General features: G+C 38.0%; 2 protein-coding genes across 3 annotated transcripts in view; one reads left to right on the top strand and one right to left on the bottom strand.

Moving 5' to 3' along the window:
• The window catches only part of LOC145440646 (proline-, glutamic acid- and leucine-rich protein 1-like), a 225,957-nt gene extending 222,185 nt beyond the window's left edge, over positions 1–3,772 (bottom strand). The window contains exon 1 of the mRNA XM_080318344.1: positions 3,689–3,772. Coding sequence (XP_080174470.1) covers positions 3,689–3,722 — 34 coding nt within the window. The 5' untranslated portion in view covers positions 3,723–3,772. The remainder of the gene's footprint in view (positions 1–3,688) is intronic.
• The window catches only part of LOC145440628 (uncharacterized), a 29,563-nt gene that overhangs the window by 11,896 nt on the left and 2,042 nt on the right, over positions 1–15,625 (top strand). The window contains exons 12-28 of one of the 2 annotated variants that reach the window (XM_080318318.1): positions 21–124; positions 408–563; positions 1,575–1,728; positions 1,793–1,912; positions 2,575–2,747; positions 3,495–3,658; positions 4,320–4,420; positions 5,894–5,980; positions 6,060–6,176; positions 6,235–6,316; positions 6,870–7,033; positions 10,150–10,258; positions 11,034–11,145; positions 11,934–12,062; positions 13,269–13,408; positions 14,044–14,175; positions 14,920–15,067. In XM_080318318.1, the coding sequence (XP_080174444.1) occupies positions 21–124; positions 408–563; positions 1,575–1,728; positions 1,793–1,912; positions 2,575–2,747; positions 3,495–3,658; positions 4,320–4,420; positions 5,894–5,980; positions 6,060–6,176; positions 6,235–6,316; positions 6,870–7,033; positions 10,150–10,258; positions 11,034–11,145; positions 11,934–12,062; positions 13,269–13,408; positions 14,044–14,175; positions 14,920–15,067 (2,192 nt within the window). Of the gene's footprint in view, positions 1–20; positions 125–407; positions 564–1,574; positions 1,729–1,792; positions 1,913–2,574; positions 2,748–3,494; positions 3,659–4,319; positions 4,421–5,893; positions 5,981–6,059; positions 6,177–6,234; positions 6,317–6,869; positions 7,034–10,149; positions 10,259–11,033; positions 11,146–11,933; positions 12,063–13,268; positions 13,470–14,043; positions 14,176–14,919; positions 15,068–15,625 lie in introns of those variants that run through there. The other variant, XR_013915587.1, reaches the window with a different exon arrangement.

A 15,625-nucleotide genomic window follows, 5' to 3' on the forward strand; every position in this document is an offset into this window, starting at 1 on the left:
ATTATGTTTTAATTCTGCAGCGGCTTTGGAATGTCTGAATGACGAAATTCGTCCGGTATCGTACAGTGATGCGGATAGTTCGCCGGAATACAGGAAATCGCTCGCATTGGGACTTTTCTATAAGGTAAGAGCGAACGAATATTTTCAGTCATGACTCTACTAGTCTCAATTTTTCGTCGACTTGACTTCAATCGAGTCATTTTCTTGAAAATGAACAATGAATCAACTTGACTCGAGTCAATTTGTGTATTGACTCGACTTGACTGGAGTCAGAATTATACAAGTCAAAATGACTTGCGACTCGGAACGTTGTGACTCGGTTACAACCCTGTTGAATATATTATTTGATTATAAGGTCATTTAGCAAATGAATCGATTTTAAACAGCAATTATGTTCAATTTTTCAGTTCTTTCTCTACCTCTGCGAACTGCTGCCTGGGGATTTAGCTTCGGCAATCAATACGATTGACCGACCACTGACAAGCTCCAAACGGACTTTTGATTCGGACTCGAGCATGTTTCCAGTTACTGAACCAATACCGAAACTCTCTGCTATCAAACAGGTAAACACTCTTCTTTAAATTTCATTTTATTCCATTTTCAATTTTTCAATTTTTGATAATAATTTTTAATTTTATTCCTAATGAATATTTCTTTTTCATTGGTTATGCGTTTAGATGACTTCCTATTCTATATATCAGTTTAGAAATTAATTTTGATGTAAATTTGCGTCACTTTTTACCACTGAATTTGATACTGCAGCCAAGCGAAAGAACCCTGAACATATTTTAGGAAAATGCCACCTATTTGTAGTATCATTTATTAGTCAATTTGCTTTAGTCTTGAAGATACAATGCAATTCAAAAGTAGCCATACACTGCTATGTGACTCCTCAACCAAATCTACTTTATGAACTATTTACTCGAGTAACTTGTGGACAGGGTTGTATTTTTTATGGACTCGAGTCAATTTGTGTATTTACTCGACATGTACTCGCGTCATTGCGCATCACTTTGACTAAGTCAGGTGGCTTGAGAAATTCTATATGACTTTTTTAAGGCAGGTATATCAGGACTGATAATGAAAAGTACCAGTAGGCCCAGAAACAGTCTTTTTTTTCTTCGGAAAAATATGTTTAGAGTGGGAAAAACTGAGTGTATTATGAATCTGAGGCCTTCGATTTCACCCAAGAGGTTTACAGAAGTGAATTGAACCTGACTCGAACTCGATACTGAAGAGTAAACACTCTGACTTGGACTCGAACTCGAGTCTTAACACTATGACACGGACTCAGCCCGTTGCTTACTGACTTGGTCTCAAACTTGACTCGGCGGTGAATTGAAAATGACTCGACTTGACTTGAATCAAAACTATAAAAGTCAAATTGACTTGTGACTCGGAACCTTGAGACATGGTTACAACCCTCCTTATGGGCCTTGATATTGTACTTCCACTTGAAGTAGTTTGACATATTTTAAAAATTGAATCTTCTAGCTGTAATTGAATAGAACTACATAAGCGTTCCCTTTACTTCCCCTTGTGTAACGACGATAGCTTCATGTACAAATACTCAGGCGTCTGGAGAAGCGAAATTCCTTTCCGATTCTCCGTTGAGTTCCGACGAACTTTGTGCAACTTTTGTCATGGCTGAAATCGGGAATGCGGACATAGACTCGATCGATTTTACAGTGGCTGAAACCATGCCTGGCTTCCACTCTGTCATAACTGGTGCGTGATTTCAGCGTTGATTGTTTGAGTTTCGAATTTTTGAAGATCTATTTTTTTTGTCCAGCATCCGATCTACCTCCACAAATCAGAAATACTTTTACACCACCTCCTGATAAGCCGCAGGTTATCATCGCGGATGGGCACGTGGACTTTGCGGGTCAGCCTGTCGCTATTGTGTTAGCTGGTGAGTATCGGGTATATATTCTTGTATAATACATCCACATTGAGGTTAATATTTGAAAATTTTGGATTTGATATAATAGTAATTACGGTGGGTAGTTCTATATTTGAGAATTTCCACCGTAAATACTTTTTTTTTAAATTTCAATTTTAACCTCCAATAACATCTCGTCTACGGGTTGGAATTGCGTCAAATTTGTTTTGCATCGGTTTTGTGTACAACTCGACAATTTCATGTGGTTGACAGTAAAATTTAAAAAAGGCTTGTGCTGGTTGGAATCGAGCCAAATTTGAAAGGGTTACCGTAGGCCCATGTCCTTCTTTTTTGAAAATCCTTTTTTTGCCTATAATTGCCCAAAAGACCACGAGAAACGTTAAATTTCGGCCTGAAAGATAGACAACATATTACGCGGGAGTCAAATCTGAAAAATGACCTCTTTTTTTTAGTCAACATCACAGAAGTATCGTAAAAAGTTTTTTTCTAGTCAACCCAAGATTTTCAGTAAATATAACAAAATCAGCTATTTTCAATTTCGGTAAACTAACTTATTTTGATTCGATAAGTGTGCTCCTTTCGCGATTCCAAAATATCGTAACCCTAATTTTGGTAGCCAAGTGATTCTACTATGATCGCTTCTGGTAGCCTCTCCTATTTTCTCCATTTAGATACGGAGTTTCATGCCGAGGAAATTGCAAAATCCGTTACTGTTACGTACAAAAACGTGGGAGAAGCCGTCTACAGCGTTGAGGAAGCTGTCGATAAAAACATGATCTATGAGGGCGGCGATCATTTTGAACAAGGAGACGCGGACTCTGCTCTCAATAACGCCAAAGTGAAGGTGAACCATTGATATTTATATGTTTATCGTCAGAACTTGTCAGTGGTCTGTAGGATTGTTCAAAAATAACTTTTTTTTTCCGAATTCCAGGGATTCACTGATTACGTTGTTAGGTTGCCTAAAATGCTGCACACAAAATTCGGCTCGATTTCCAATTGGTAGATGTCAGCACACAGGAGTTTGAAAATTTAGAATTTATTATAAAAAATATTTGAAAATATTTCAGATTTTAAGGTCAACCCCATGAAATTGGTAAGGTGTCTAAACGAACGATGCTGAACAATTTTAGCTCAATTCCAACCGGTAAAAGCGAAACGATTGCCGTTGAAAATGTTTTGCATTCGCAAAAATAGCCTGGACAGTGGGTAATCCCAGAATTATGAAAGAAAAACTCAAATAACTCCGCTTCTACCGGTTGGAATTGCGTCAAATTTGTTATGCGTCGTTTTTATAGACAACCAGGCAATTTCATAGGGTTGACAGTAAAACTTTTAAAGTTCTCAAAATTTTTTTCATAATAAATTCAAAATGTTCAAAATCCTGGACTTTCACATCAGTGAAACTCCGGAACCAGAGAAAAAAGTTATATTTGAACAACCCTAGTGTACATCCATTTGAAATCGCTGTATCGTCTCGCAATTTAGTAGAAATTTACGGAATTAGTTTCATTTCTACTTGAGTGCCAGCGCCAACTTTAACCGCCTCTGTTAAAACTCATTTGCGACCTCAATACTAATTCTTACATAGATATCTGGGAGAGTAAGACTTGGACCTCAGTACCATTTCTACATGGAAACACAGATCGCGAAGGCCATACCCACCGAAGACGGCTTCCAATTGAAGAGCGCTACTCAGTGGCAGGATGGAGTACAGAGTTCGTGTGCCTATATATTAGGCTGGGATAGTAACAGGTTGTTAGTTGTAGAGCTTCTTGGAGGTACAGAACTTCAATATACAATTAAATAGTATATTCATATTGAAATGAACCCGAATATTTTCGGCTGACACTCGTCAGGGGTAATCGTCAGCAACTAGTAGAGAATTGGTTTTGTGATACGACTGTTGATATACAATGTTCTTTCCAATTCTCTACTAGTTGCTGACGATTACCCCTGACGAGTGTCAGCCGAAAATATTCGGGTTCATTTCAATATGAATATACTATTTAGTTGTTAGTTGTTGTAAATAATCGACTCTCTTACTAGGGTTGAGTACACTGTCAGCAGACACTCGTCAGGGGTAATCGTCAGCAACTAGTAGAGAATTGGAAAGAACATTGTATATCAACAGTCGTATCACAAAACGACTGTTGATATACAATGTTCTTTCCAATTCTCTACTAGTTGCTGACGATTACCCCTGACGAGTGTCAGCCGAAAATATTCGGGTTCATTTCAATATGAATATACTATTTAGTTGTTAGTTGTTGTAAATAATCGACTCTCTTACTAGGGTTGAGTACACTGGGTTACTCAATTTTCCAAGCCCTATCTTTTACTTCGACTTTTCTTTTGTTTTCTCATATTACAAGTTATTCTTGATGAGTGTGTTATACTGACCCTACTTCTGTAGAATTGATGTCAGTACCGTTCGGATCGGTGGAGCTTATGGAGGAAAAGCAATATCAAGCTGGCTTACGGCCTCAATTGCATTGATTTCCAGTTATATTTCTGGTGAGCAGCTTGAAATTACAATTGTACAACTAGAATATTTTCATCTTTTCCGAATGAAATTTAAAATTATACCTATACACTTTTTTTTCATTGGAATAGTGTTAGAATTAATGAATTCACAAAATCTTAGAAATTGAAGGGAATTCCGAATCAGGACGGAACACAACAAAAATCGAGTTTAGTTCCTATCAATTTAGAGTTGTTCACGTAAGCATAAGAATAGCAAATGTCTGTACAGCAAGTTTGGCTGGTTTCGCACGATACAGCTCTCCTGTAGCATTTCCAGGAGAACCAGAAATTAGATATAAATTAAAATGAAAGCATGGAGACATTTCACGAATTCGATTAGAATTAAATTAACGCCATTTCGCTGTAATCAGTGTAATTGAACAAAAAGAATTATCCGGTGTCCAAGTTTGCTGAAATCAATCATTTTCATCACTTCTAGCTGATGAAGATACTTTGAATTGAAAAAATACATTCATTTTCCTCAGTGGTCTTGGACATTTCACTTCATTATGTTAGGAATTGTGGCTTAGTTGGTTTTCTGATATCTATTGCTAAATAATGCATGGTAAATAGGTGGTCCGGGCGTGCATAACTTGAAGATTTCTTTCATGATAACAACCGTTGCAATAATTGTATGTAGTATACTTCAAAGCTTGTTGTTAGCAATGTTATAATATGAATTTCATGGTCATTTCAATCGGATTCATACTTAACCGTATTGGTAACACTTTTGAATCTGTTTCAATCAATTTTGTGCCCCAAGAACTATTGATATAATCCAATAATATATTCATAATGAAATAAACCCGAATATTTTCGGCTTAAACCCTCCGGGGGGTAAGTGTCAGCAACTAGTAGAGAATTGGGAAGAACTTTGTGTATCACAAGTTATATGTTTAAGCTCAAAACACCACAGTCCATGCTCTCGCACTCTGCTGCCAGATATCTTTCCACTTCATCGTCTAATATATTGTCTTTAGTTAGATCTGAAGCAATCATCCTTTTTTTTGTGCTGCCGTTCTGTTTGCGGCCAAAACTAAGAAGGTTGTTCGCAGATTACACGCTGCTATGCTAGCATGGCTATTATTCGTCGCAATAACAACTGTGACTGTACGGTGTAAGTAATGCGATGGCGGCTTGACACTGGATTTCCCTGCCCGAGCGGGATATTCTTGTTAACTCGCTGCAATATGCCGTGGACAAAAAGGCATTTTCTGGGAAACAATATATTTTGATTTGAATTCAAATTAGAGTGCAGAAGCATTTCACAAATTATATTACTGGCAATTTGCTCAAATCTAGTCAAATTAGACAACTAGAATTATATTGCTGTCCAAGTCTGCCCGTGACGAGTTTCAGCTGAAAATATTCTGGTTTATTTTAAGATCAATATATTACTCGATTGTCTATTGAAGTTCTGTATCTCAAAGACGTTGCATTACTAGCAGCTTTCGTGTTTTGCAGGTCGACCGGTACGGTTCCACTCCACATTGTCAAGATGCATGGAAACATTTGGAAAACGATCGCAGTATGTCGTGGACTACAACGTCGGTAATTCTGAAATAAAAACGATTATTTATGCGTATTTCCATGAGAAGACAAAGATTTCATTTTGTTTTAATCTTTTCAGGTGTCAACGAGGAAGGTGTGTTGCAAGCGATTGAAGCGACGTACTACACAAACTCCGGGGCCAGTCCGAACGATTGGGAATTCAGTCAAGGTGTTTTGCCAATGTACTCAGATTGCGGTGAGTAGAAGAATCTCGCTATTGTGTTTATTGTTTGTAATCTTTATCTCCCTGTCAGGATATCACTGTCCAAACTGGAAGTTGACGGCCAAGAATGTCCGCACCAACATGGCAAGCACAACTTGGTGTCGAGCCCCACTGTGAGTATCCAGTAATTTGTTTTTATTGTTGGATACCATTGCTGAAATTTACAAATTATTTTGAAATGAAAAGCTCTAGCAGACTCATCACTGGGGCTGGGGCGAGTATTAATTCCTATGATTGAATCGAGTATTGATATATGATTCTCTTAAGTGCTGAAAAGATATCATGAGCTAATTTATCAACCGGAATTATAGTTTTAATACTATTTTACACTATGGAAGGCTGTAAATCTCAATTGGTATTGTACAAAACATGTATTACAAAGCTACGGATGTTACTGGAAATGACATATCTGTAAAGTCGTGATCAACCCACAGCATTGTCACAAAGTGCAATGAAATGGGTATGGTCAAGAAAATACAAAATTATCTTTATTGTGATGTAGAACTGGTGTTATATTCATTGAGGTCGCATAAAAGGCACATATTTGAACTTTTAAGGTAATGAGTGGTACTAAACACTCGAATCCTAATACTCTATACTGGATCAAATCGCTCATGTACTCGATTGCGCCAAGCCGTACTCATCACTTGATCATGACGTTCTCAGTACAGCTCAGCTGTCGGTCTTCATGGAGATGGTGCTGGAGCATGTCGCTTCCGCTGTAAAACAAGACCCTATCTCGATTAAACAGAGAAATCTGTACAAAGAAGGAGAAATCGACATTTCCGGGACTCGGCTGACTAATCTTAAACTACGAGAAATTTCACAAAGTAAGTCTAATTGAAGATTTTAGTGATTTAGGTTCTGTCTTTCACAGAAGTAGTCAGCAATGAGTACCTAATCGGTCCTGTTTGTAAATTACGTCCACGTCTACTTGACATTTTTTGGGTTAAACAACTTACTTTTTGAACTTTTTATTTTGTGCTAACTAGTTTTGGGATACGCTCGCATCAACTTTGAATGTGATCGTAACTGAATAATGAAAATAACATTGAAAATTTGTCTACCTGCAGTGTCAGTAATGGTTTTTTGTTAGTCGCGATGATGCACTTTAAAATTTTGTTCAACTCCGATCGACTGCTTGAATTATATGAAAAATCCACCTTTTTTTCTACTTGCACTTGAACGACCGGAGGTATGTCGCTGAAATTGCTACTTCTTCTAATGAGTCGAATTTTAGGCAAGTCGCAAGGTTCCGAGTCAAAAGTCAATCTCCCTTTTAGGGTTTTGACTCGAGTCAAATCGAGTCCTTTTCAATTCTCGACCGAGTCAATTCCAAGTTAGGGAGCAAGGGTCGAGTCTGACTCATGGTGGACTAGTTCAAGTCAAGTTCAACTCATGTTTTATCGACTATGTTTGGGTGATATCGAATGCCTCACATTCATTATATACGAATTTTCTTCACCCTTAACCCAACTAGAACGGCCGGCCTCGAGTCCAAATTTCAATGCATTTAGAAAAATGTTCATAAAATCCGAACCACGAGACTTGAACCGACACCCAATGTATCGCTGTAATCGTGAAACAGCCGCCTAACCAACTGAGCTACTCTCAAAGCGAGAGAGAAACATGTGATGCCCCTATACCAAGAAGTGTTCTCAACTTTTTGAAAATAAAAGAGAATTTGCTTCTTGAATTTGCGACTACGTCATACATAGACGTGCTCGGGATAGAATCATCGCCTGACTGATTTCACAGCAATATCAGGATTCCAAAATGACCCGAGTGAGGTTCTTACGATAATACAATCGACTGTAACGACCTCTGATATACCGATGGCTACAGTTGGCTATAGCGCGATTGATGCCAGGCGTCTCGCATTCAGCGCACATACACGCGCGGCGTGTTATTGTAGTATTGACGACGTTCATTCAATGATTCAATTCACAGTGCCGGACGCCGATGTATGTAATCGCTTCGTACGAGTTACTAAGTACTAGATAGTGTTTATCGAAACACACCTTGCTCTTGTACAACAAGTAGAACTGAATATATATTGGTTGGATTGACAGGTAGTCATATCTGCAATATAAAATGCAGTGTTTCACTGCTATTTTACTGGGCATTTGAAGAAAGATTAGGTCATACGGGGCCTACGATAACTTATCGTAGGCCCCGGGTCATATTATGCAAGCCTTTCATCGACAATGGTGATGTAGACAATCGCTTTGAGACAAGGGCTGTCTATTGAACCAATAGGCATCCTGATAACCCAGCTATCGCGACATGCGCATCGCAGCAATCAGTTTCGAAGTGCACAACTCGACCGCCGACTCTACATACCTATTTATTCGCTAATTTGACAATGGACATTGAACATTCAACCATATTTAGGTTTTGTTCTCTACCATGGGCCAGATCTGAAACATTTTCACCAGAAGTGAAGCCATTTACGGACATAAATTTTCTGTTATATCGATTGCGCTTTGGAGATCTTGTAGCTCGCTGAACTGAATACCATCATGTTGGAAATGCTGTATTAGTATGAAAAGCAGCAATCGATATGCGTAATCTGCAACAGCGAATCTTCGCTAATCACAACAGCAAATATATTACCGCGTGTTATTGTTTGGGTGATAACATAGTATCGCGGACGTTGAAATGATTCATTTCACAACGCCGGTATATGTAATCGCTTATCCATCCTTTGTACGAGTTCGTGCCATGTGTTGAAACTAACAATGCTGTTGTACAACACGCGCATCGCAGCAATCAGTTTCGAAGTGCGTTCGTGACCGCAGACTCTACATACCTCGATCCGCTAAATTGAAAATCGACATTCAACCATATTTTTGTAAAGTAATTTATTGCGTGGCGCAATATATGCCATTGGCTTTGCTGGTCGTCAAATTTTCATGAATGACCTGCGCGTTGTGGACGGAAATCTCGAGCAGACACGAAAATACCTTTCAATACCAGAATCGCGACCGGAGCTTTGATGTGCCGGTGCATTTCTTTTTATTCGCTACTACGGGAAAGACGTGAAACATTTCCACCAGAAGTGAAGCCATTTACGGACATAAATTTGCTGTCATATCAATAGCGGAGATCTTGTAGCTCGCTGAAGAACATCATGGCAGTATTGGTGTATTAGTATGAATAGCAAAAATATTCAATATGCGTAATCTTCAACAGCAACAGAAAATACATTGCTAAAACCCGCGCATGTTATTTCGTAACATATTTTTACTTCCAGTTCGAAGAATCTTCTGTGCGACTAATTTTTGATTATAAGTATTCCAATAGATGGGCAATGGGCATAACCAACACATGTTAGGAGAAAAGATCTGCAAATGAATTTGATGTCTCGGAGATGCGCTGATTTAGGTCACGGGCGCTGGTTTATCTCACGCGCGCACATTCACGCGAACGTCGTGGCGAATTGTATTTTGCGCAAAACGTTTTTATGTATTCAATCTGCATTTTGAACAGGCTATTCGATAGTATAAGATGTTATTTATGGCTCGACGTATGCGTATTGATAATAGCTATCCATCTGTAATAGTTGTAATTGTCTACGACCAGAACAACCCAGGAAATTTTGGATTAAGTAAAGCGTGTTCGTGAAAATACGCTCAGTTATCATTAATGAGTGTGCCGTTTCGATCGGGTTAACAGTTTCTGGCCCTAGTTTTCAAATATCAGTACTGATGGACGAAATATCAGTAATGTGCAAGCAAAGGCTATTGTTCGAAGATTGCCTTTGCTAGCCATCCGGGTTTCGAGTCGACACACAAATTTACTCAAATCGAGTCATTTCCATACTTTTAGAACATGACTCGAGTCATGAAATCCTGGTAGAATTATGTCTGTAATTCTACTTCAAATAGAAGGGTTATTTGACTCAGCTCTAGTGGCGATATAAACCTTCATCTCTCTGCTTTAGATCTTCTCGACTCAGCCGGTGCCGCAGAAAGGCAGAAGGCAATCGACGCTTTCAACGCGGAAAACAGATGGAAAAAGAGAGGTCTCGGATTTGTGCCGATCAAATATATGTAAGACTCTCTCTGTAGGATAGAACAGGGTATTTTATGGGCCGGTTCTCAACGGCCGGTGAGAATAGCCTCGAATTTCGAAAATATAACTTGGAGCCACGAATTTTGCTGGTTATTTGATAATATTGTCAATGCTGCAATCCAAATTTGTTGCTCTAAATTTTGGATTTGAAAAATGAGTGTTTACGGTGGGCACTTCGTCAACTAGTAAGTATTATTAAACAATTTCCTACCATAAATCCTATTTTTGTAAATCCGAAACTTTGAACACCTATTACTTCACTTCTACCTGCTGTAATTGGAGCAAATTTGTTATGCATTGCTTTTTTAGACCAACTTAACAGTTTCATGGGTTGCCAGTAAAATTTGAAAAAAAATTATATTTTTTATTACTGATATAAATATTTTCTAACTCTTATAGTTTCACTCCCACTCGTTGGAATCGAGCCAAATTTGGCGTGAAGCGTATTTTTAGCCAACCTAACAATTTTATGGAATAGCCAGTAAAATTTGAAGAAAAAAGGAATTCTTGAACAAGCCTAAGGTGTATAATCTAAAAATAGTCCATTGAGCAAAACCCACCTGTTCGCCTTGAATATTCAAATTGTTTAGGCCTGTGACGTGATATTTTGTGATACGATTGTTGATATACAATGTTCTTTCCAATTCTCTACTAGTTGCTGGCGATTACCCCTGACGAGTGTCAGCTGAAAATGAAAATATTTGGGTTTGTTGCAATATCAATATATTATTAAAATGAATGACGTTATTTCAGGTTGTCGTGGGAGCGCGGTAATTTTTCGTCCCAAGTGAGCGTTTTTGCGTCCGACGGAAGCGTTATTTTGTCGACTGGAGCTGTAGATTCGGGGCAAGGAATCAGCACCAAGGTCTGGCTAGCACTAGTACGACCTTATTGTTAGGGCTGGGCGCACTGATTCGTGTAAACTCGAGTCTCAATCGAGTATTAATCGTAATACTTTGAGTCAAGTATTGGCAAGATGATTTTTTTGAGTACCGGTACATAAATTTGGATTTGAATAAAATAGTATTTACGGTGGGCACGATTATAATAAATAATTAAAGAATTGGTCACCGTAAATACTATTTTATTCATAATCCAAATTTTTCGACGGCAATAACTCCGCTTCCACTGTTTGGAATTGAACCAAATTTGGTGAACATCGTTTCTATACACAACCTAACACTTTCATGGGGTAAACAGAAAATTTTCAAATTTGTTGCTATTTATTTTTATATCATAAATAGAAACTTTCTTCTCCTGTAGCATTGCGGCTACTGGTTGGAATTGAACCAAATTTTGTGTGCAGGCTTAAATTAGGTAACCTAACAATTTTATCAAGTAACCAGTATGATTTGAGAAAAAAAGCCATTTTTGAAGAGCCCTACTGAACAGTGAACATAATGACTTGACTCGAGTCAAAACACAATGACTCGGGCTCGAACCTCTACTCGCTGACTTGGACTCGGACTTGACTCGGTGGTGAATTGAAAATGACTCGACTTGACTCGTGTCAATACTATAAAAGTGAAATTGACTTGTGACTTGAAAACCTTGTGGCTTGGTTACAACCCTGACTCAAAGCCCAATCCTCTATTCAGAATCGCCTCCCTGTGGTACCCTATTTATTGTATAATTACACTCATGTTTCTACAGCTAATACAAGTTGCGTCGTACGTGCTCGGAGTCCCAATGGATCTGATTCGAATGTCGCAAACGGATGTTTTCACGACACCAAACTGCGCGCCGACCAGCACGAGTTTTACTTCGGAAATTTGCTCGCAGGTTGGTGATCAATTAGGCGAGTTGTTTTTACCTAAAAACGGAAGATGTTGACCTAAAAAATCAAAATTTTAACATTTTATGACCTTAAAAAACTTAATTTTGACCTAACGTATGCAAATTAGGCGTTTTCCCACAAAATGTTAGAATTGTACTACTAATCTTCATTTCTGGATCGAGCTGTCTGTCCTTACGAAGTAGTTTGGCCTACAAAAACTTATTTGACTAAAAAATTGACAGATTTTTACATCAAAAAACTTTATTTTAACGAAATCTGGCCCTTTGAAGAATTCCAGTAGTGGCAGAAATAATTAAAATTTGTTTTAGTACAGCGAAAGATACTTTTCTACATTCTCGGGTAGAAAGTGTCTGTCCTTACTAAGTCGTTTTCCAAGAATGTAAAAAGAACGTTCAACAGCTGCAGTTGTTGGCTGACAACACTGAATTTGTGCGTACACTGTTGGTGACAAACCGTGTTGCTTCGTTCTGACAATGTTGTCTACATCACAATTTTTCATCATGCGATTCTTGACATAAGAACCATACAATCCCCACGCAGTCTTGCTTCAGTTAGGATATTGCGGTACAATGAACATAACACCATGTCTACCATTTGAATGTTTATGATTCACCATGAGCAGACAATGGGCCTTCTACAACGGTAGGCCTATAAAGTAGGCTACAAGCTGTAAAATTTCCAGCGATAAGTTCACCGACAGTGCAAAATCTACGATAGAAACGAAATGCAGGTTGCACAGAAATTTTGACTTTGTAAACAATTTTGACATTATTTGACTTGACGCTACAATTTTGATCTAATATTTACTTTTTTGACAGGTCAAAAAAAAAATGGCCGTAGTGATCAATGACCATACGAACCCCACAATGCTGGAGTGATCTTGACTATCGCACATGCCACCAGAGGTGGTCGGTAACTGTCCTACTTTTTGCAGCACTTAGTTAGGGTTACCATATTCTTCCATATTGCCTAAATGGAAAAAATGGCCATCTAAAAATAGTACATTGAACGCTCTCGTATTCCAAATTTGATGCCGGTGACGTCATATTTTGTGATACGATTGTTGATATACCATGTTTTTTCCAACTCTCTTCTAGTTGCTGACGATTATCCCTGACGAGTGTCAGCTGAAAACATCCGGGCTCATTTCACTAGCAATACACTATTCATTTTTGCGTTGATATTTTCAGGCGATATTGGAATGTTGCAAGAAATTGAAAAGCAGGATTGACGAGACATCAACAAAGCTCAACTTACCAAGCGACATAACATGGAAGGAAAAAATCGCAAAATGTTTTGCCGAAGGAGTGGATCTCACTGCTAGCTATTGGTAGACGCATGTTTTGTTAAAATAGTATTTCAAAAGCGCTGTGTCTATGCGATTCCCCGTGGTAATTGATTAGATTTCACGTTGGGTGCTAGCAGACTTGGACAAATAGATAATTCTAGTTGTATGATCGTATGATCAGATGAATTTGAATGAAATGACAGTAATTCTAATTTTAATTTTAATCTAATCTAATCGTAATTGTAGTGTGAAGCGGTCGAAGCATATTGTATTGACTTTTGCCAATTTTGGGAATGAAATCTGATTTGATACGATATGAAATTGAATTTTGTTGTGCTTCTTTTGCGAATTAGAAACTGAATTGAATTTCCAATTTTTTGCGAATTCAGTAATTCTAATTCCAAAATAATTTGGTAAAAAAAAACTGTGTAGCTATAATTTTATTTCCATTCTAATTTGGAAAAACTGTGTATCTGTCATTCTAATTCCAATCTAATTTAGAAAAAAACTAGCTATAATTCTATTACAATCTGATTTGAAAAAAAAACTCTTTAGATATAATTATAATTTGAATCTAATTTGGAAAATACTGTGTAACTATCATTTTAATTCTAATCTGATTCGGAAAAGCTGAAATTTTTGTACTTGTCCAATGTCCAACTCTGACTCCATCACAGGCTGTACCCGAAAGGAAGCTTGTTAAAGAAATACAATATTTGCGGGGCTGGATTGTCCGAAGTGGAAATGGATATTCTGACTGGAGAATACGCTTTGAGAAGAGTCGACATTTTGTATGATTGCGGAAAAAGGTATTGCAAAGATTTAGCGTTATCGGATTTGTTTTACGGACTTAAAAACGCTCCTTACCACTTAGAGTTGATATAATCAACAATAAACCAACAATAATTATAGTTTTGATACAACTTTCCGCTGTTTTTCAAGGATTGTTAATTTGTCCGAAAAAACGATGCGTACCAAATATGCCTCAATTCCAACCCATAGATGCGAAGACTTGCAAAATTAAGGATTTTGGGAAATTCTTCAATATAATTTTATAACCACCCACCGTAAAGACTATTATTTCAAATTCAAAATTTTCCACTCTGACAACTTCACCTCGGCTAGTTGGAATTGGACCGAATTTTGTATGCGCCTACTTTTCCAGAAAACTAAACAATTAGATGACATAGTCAGTAAAATTGCAAAAAAAGTTGGTTTTTATTTCATAAATGCAGAATTTTCTAACTATAGTAGTAGCTTCACATCTACAGGTCGGGATTGAGCCAACTTTGGTGTGCAGTTTTTTTTATCTAACCTAATGGTTTTATCAAATATCTAATAAAATTACTAGTTGCTGACCATTACCCCTGACGAGTGTCAGCTGAAAATATTAGGGCTCATTTGAATATGAATATACTATACAGTAAAATTTGAAAAACAACTATTTTTGAACAGACCTATTGCCCAGCCCCAGTTATATTGAACACTCGTTTTACAACATGTTAAAACTATGATATGCTTCAAAAGCTGCAATTATTTCTCTCCTACTCTAGCGTGAACCCCGAGATCGACGTAGGTCAGGCGGAAGGGGCATTTGTGTTTGGCCTGGGATATTACTTGACGGAGAAGATGGTCTTCCAAGCTGGGAGCGGCAAATTGCTGTCTCACAATACTTGGGAATACAAGCCTCCTGCCAGCAAAGTAAGATGGTCACTAATGAGGTTATTATGATGCAATATATGTATCAAATCAAGAGATTCTGTACACCTGCTATGTACTGACTCGACCTGGACTCGAGTCATTGCGCATGACTCGAACCAAGTCAAATGACTCGAGGCTCAGACGGCCAAGACTGACATTTCATTGTGATTTCAAAGAATAGTAAAGTAACCACATTATTGGGATTTCGTCTATTGGTACTGGTACTTGAAAATGCGACCAGAAACTGGTAAAAGTGAGGAAAATGAGTATATTATAAATGCGAACCATCCGATCTCACCAGAGTTATAAAAAGTGGGTTTAACAAGACTTTAACTGGACTCTGGGCAGTCAACACAATGATTTGGACTCGGACTCGAGTCATAATACTACGACTCGGACTCGACCCTCTGCTCGATGACTCGGACTTGACTCGGTGGTGAATCGAAAATGATTCGACTTGACTCGAGTCAAAACTATAAAAGTGAGATTGACTTGTCACTCGGAGCCTTGCTACTACCCCGGTGCTGAGTTTCTTTTCATGCTGCCAGAGCCATGCAG

This window comes from Botryllus schlosseri, chromosome 6, assembly GCF_051294905.1.
Source record: "Botryllus schlosseri isolate E-star chromosome 6, Bs_hap1, whole genome shotgun sequence".
Lineage (NCBI taxonomy): Eukaryota > Metazoa > Chordata > Ascidiacea > Stolidobranchia > Styelidae > Botryllus > Botryllus schlosseri.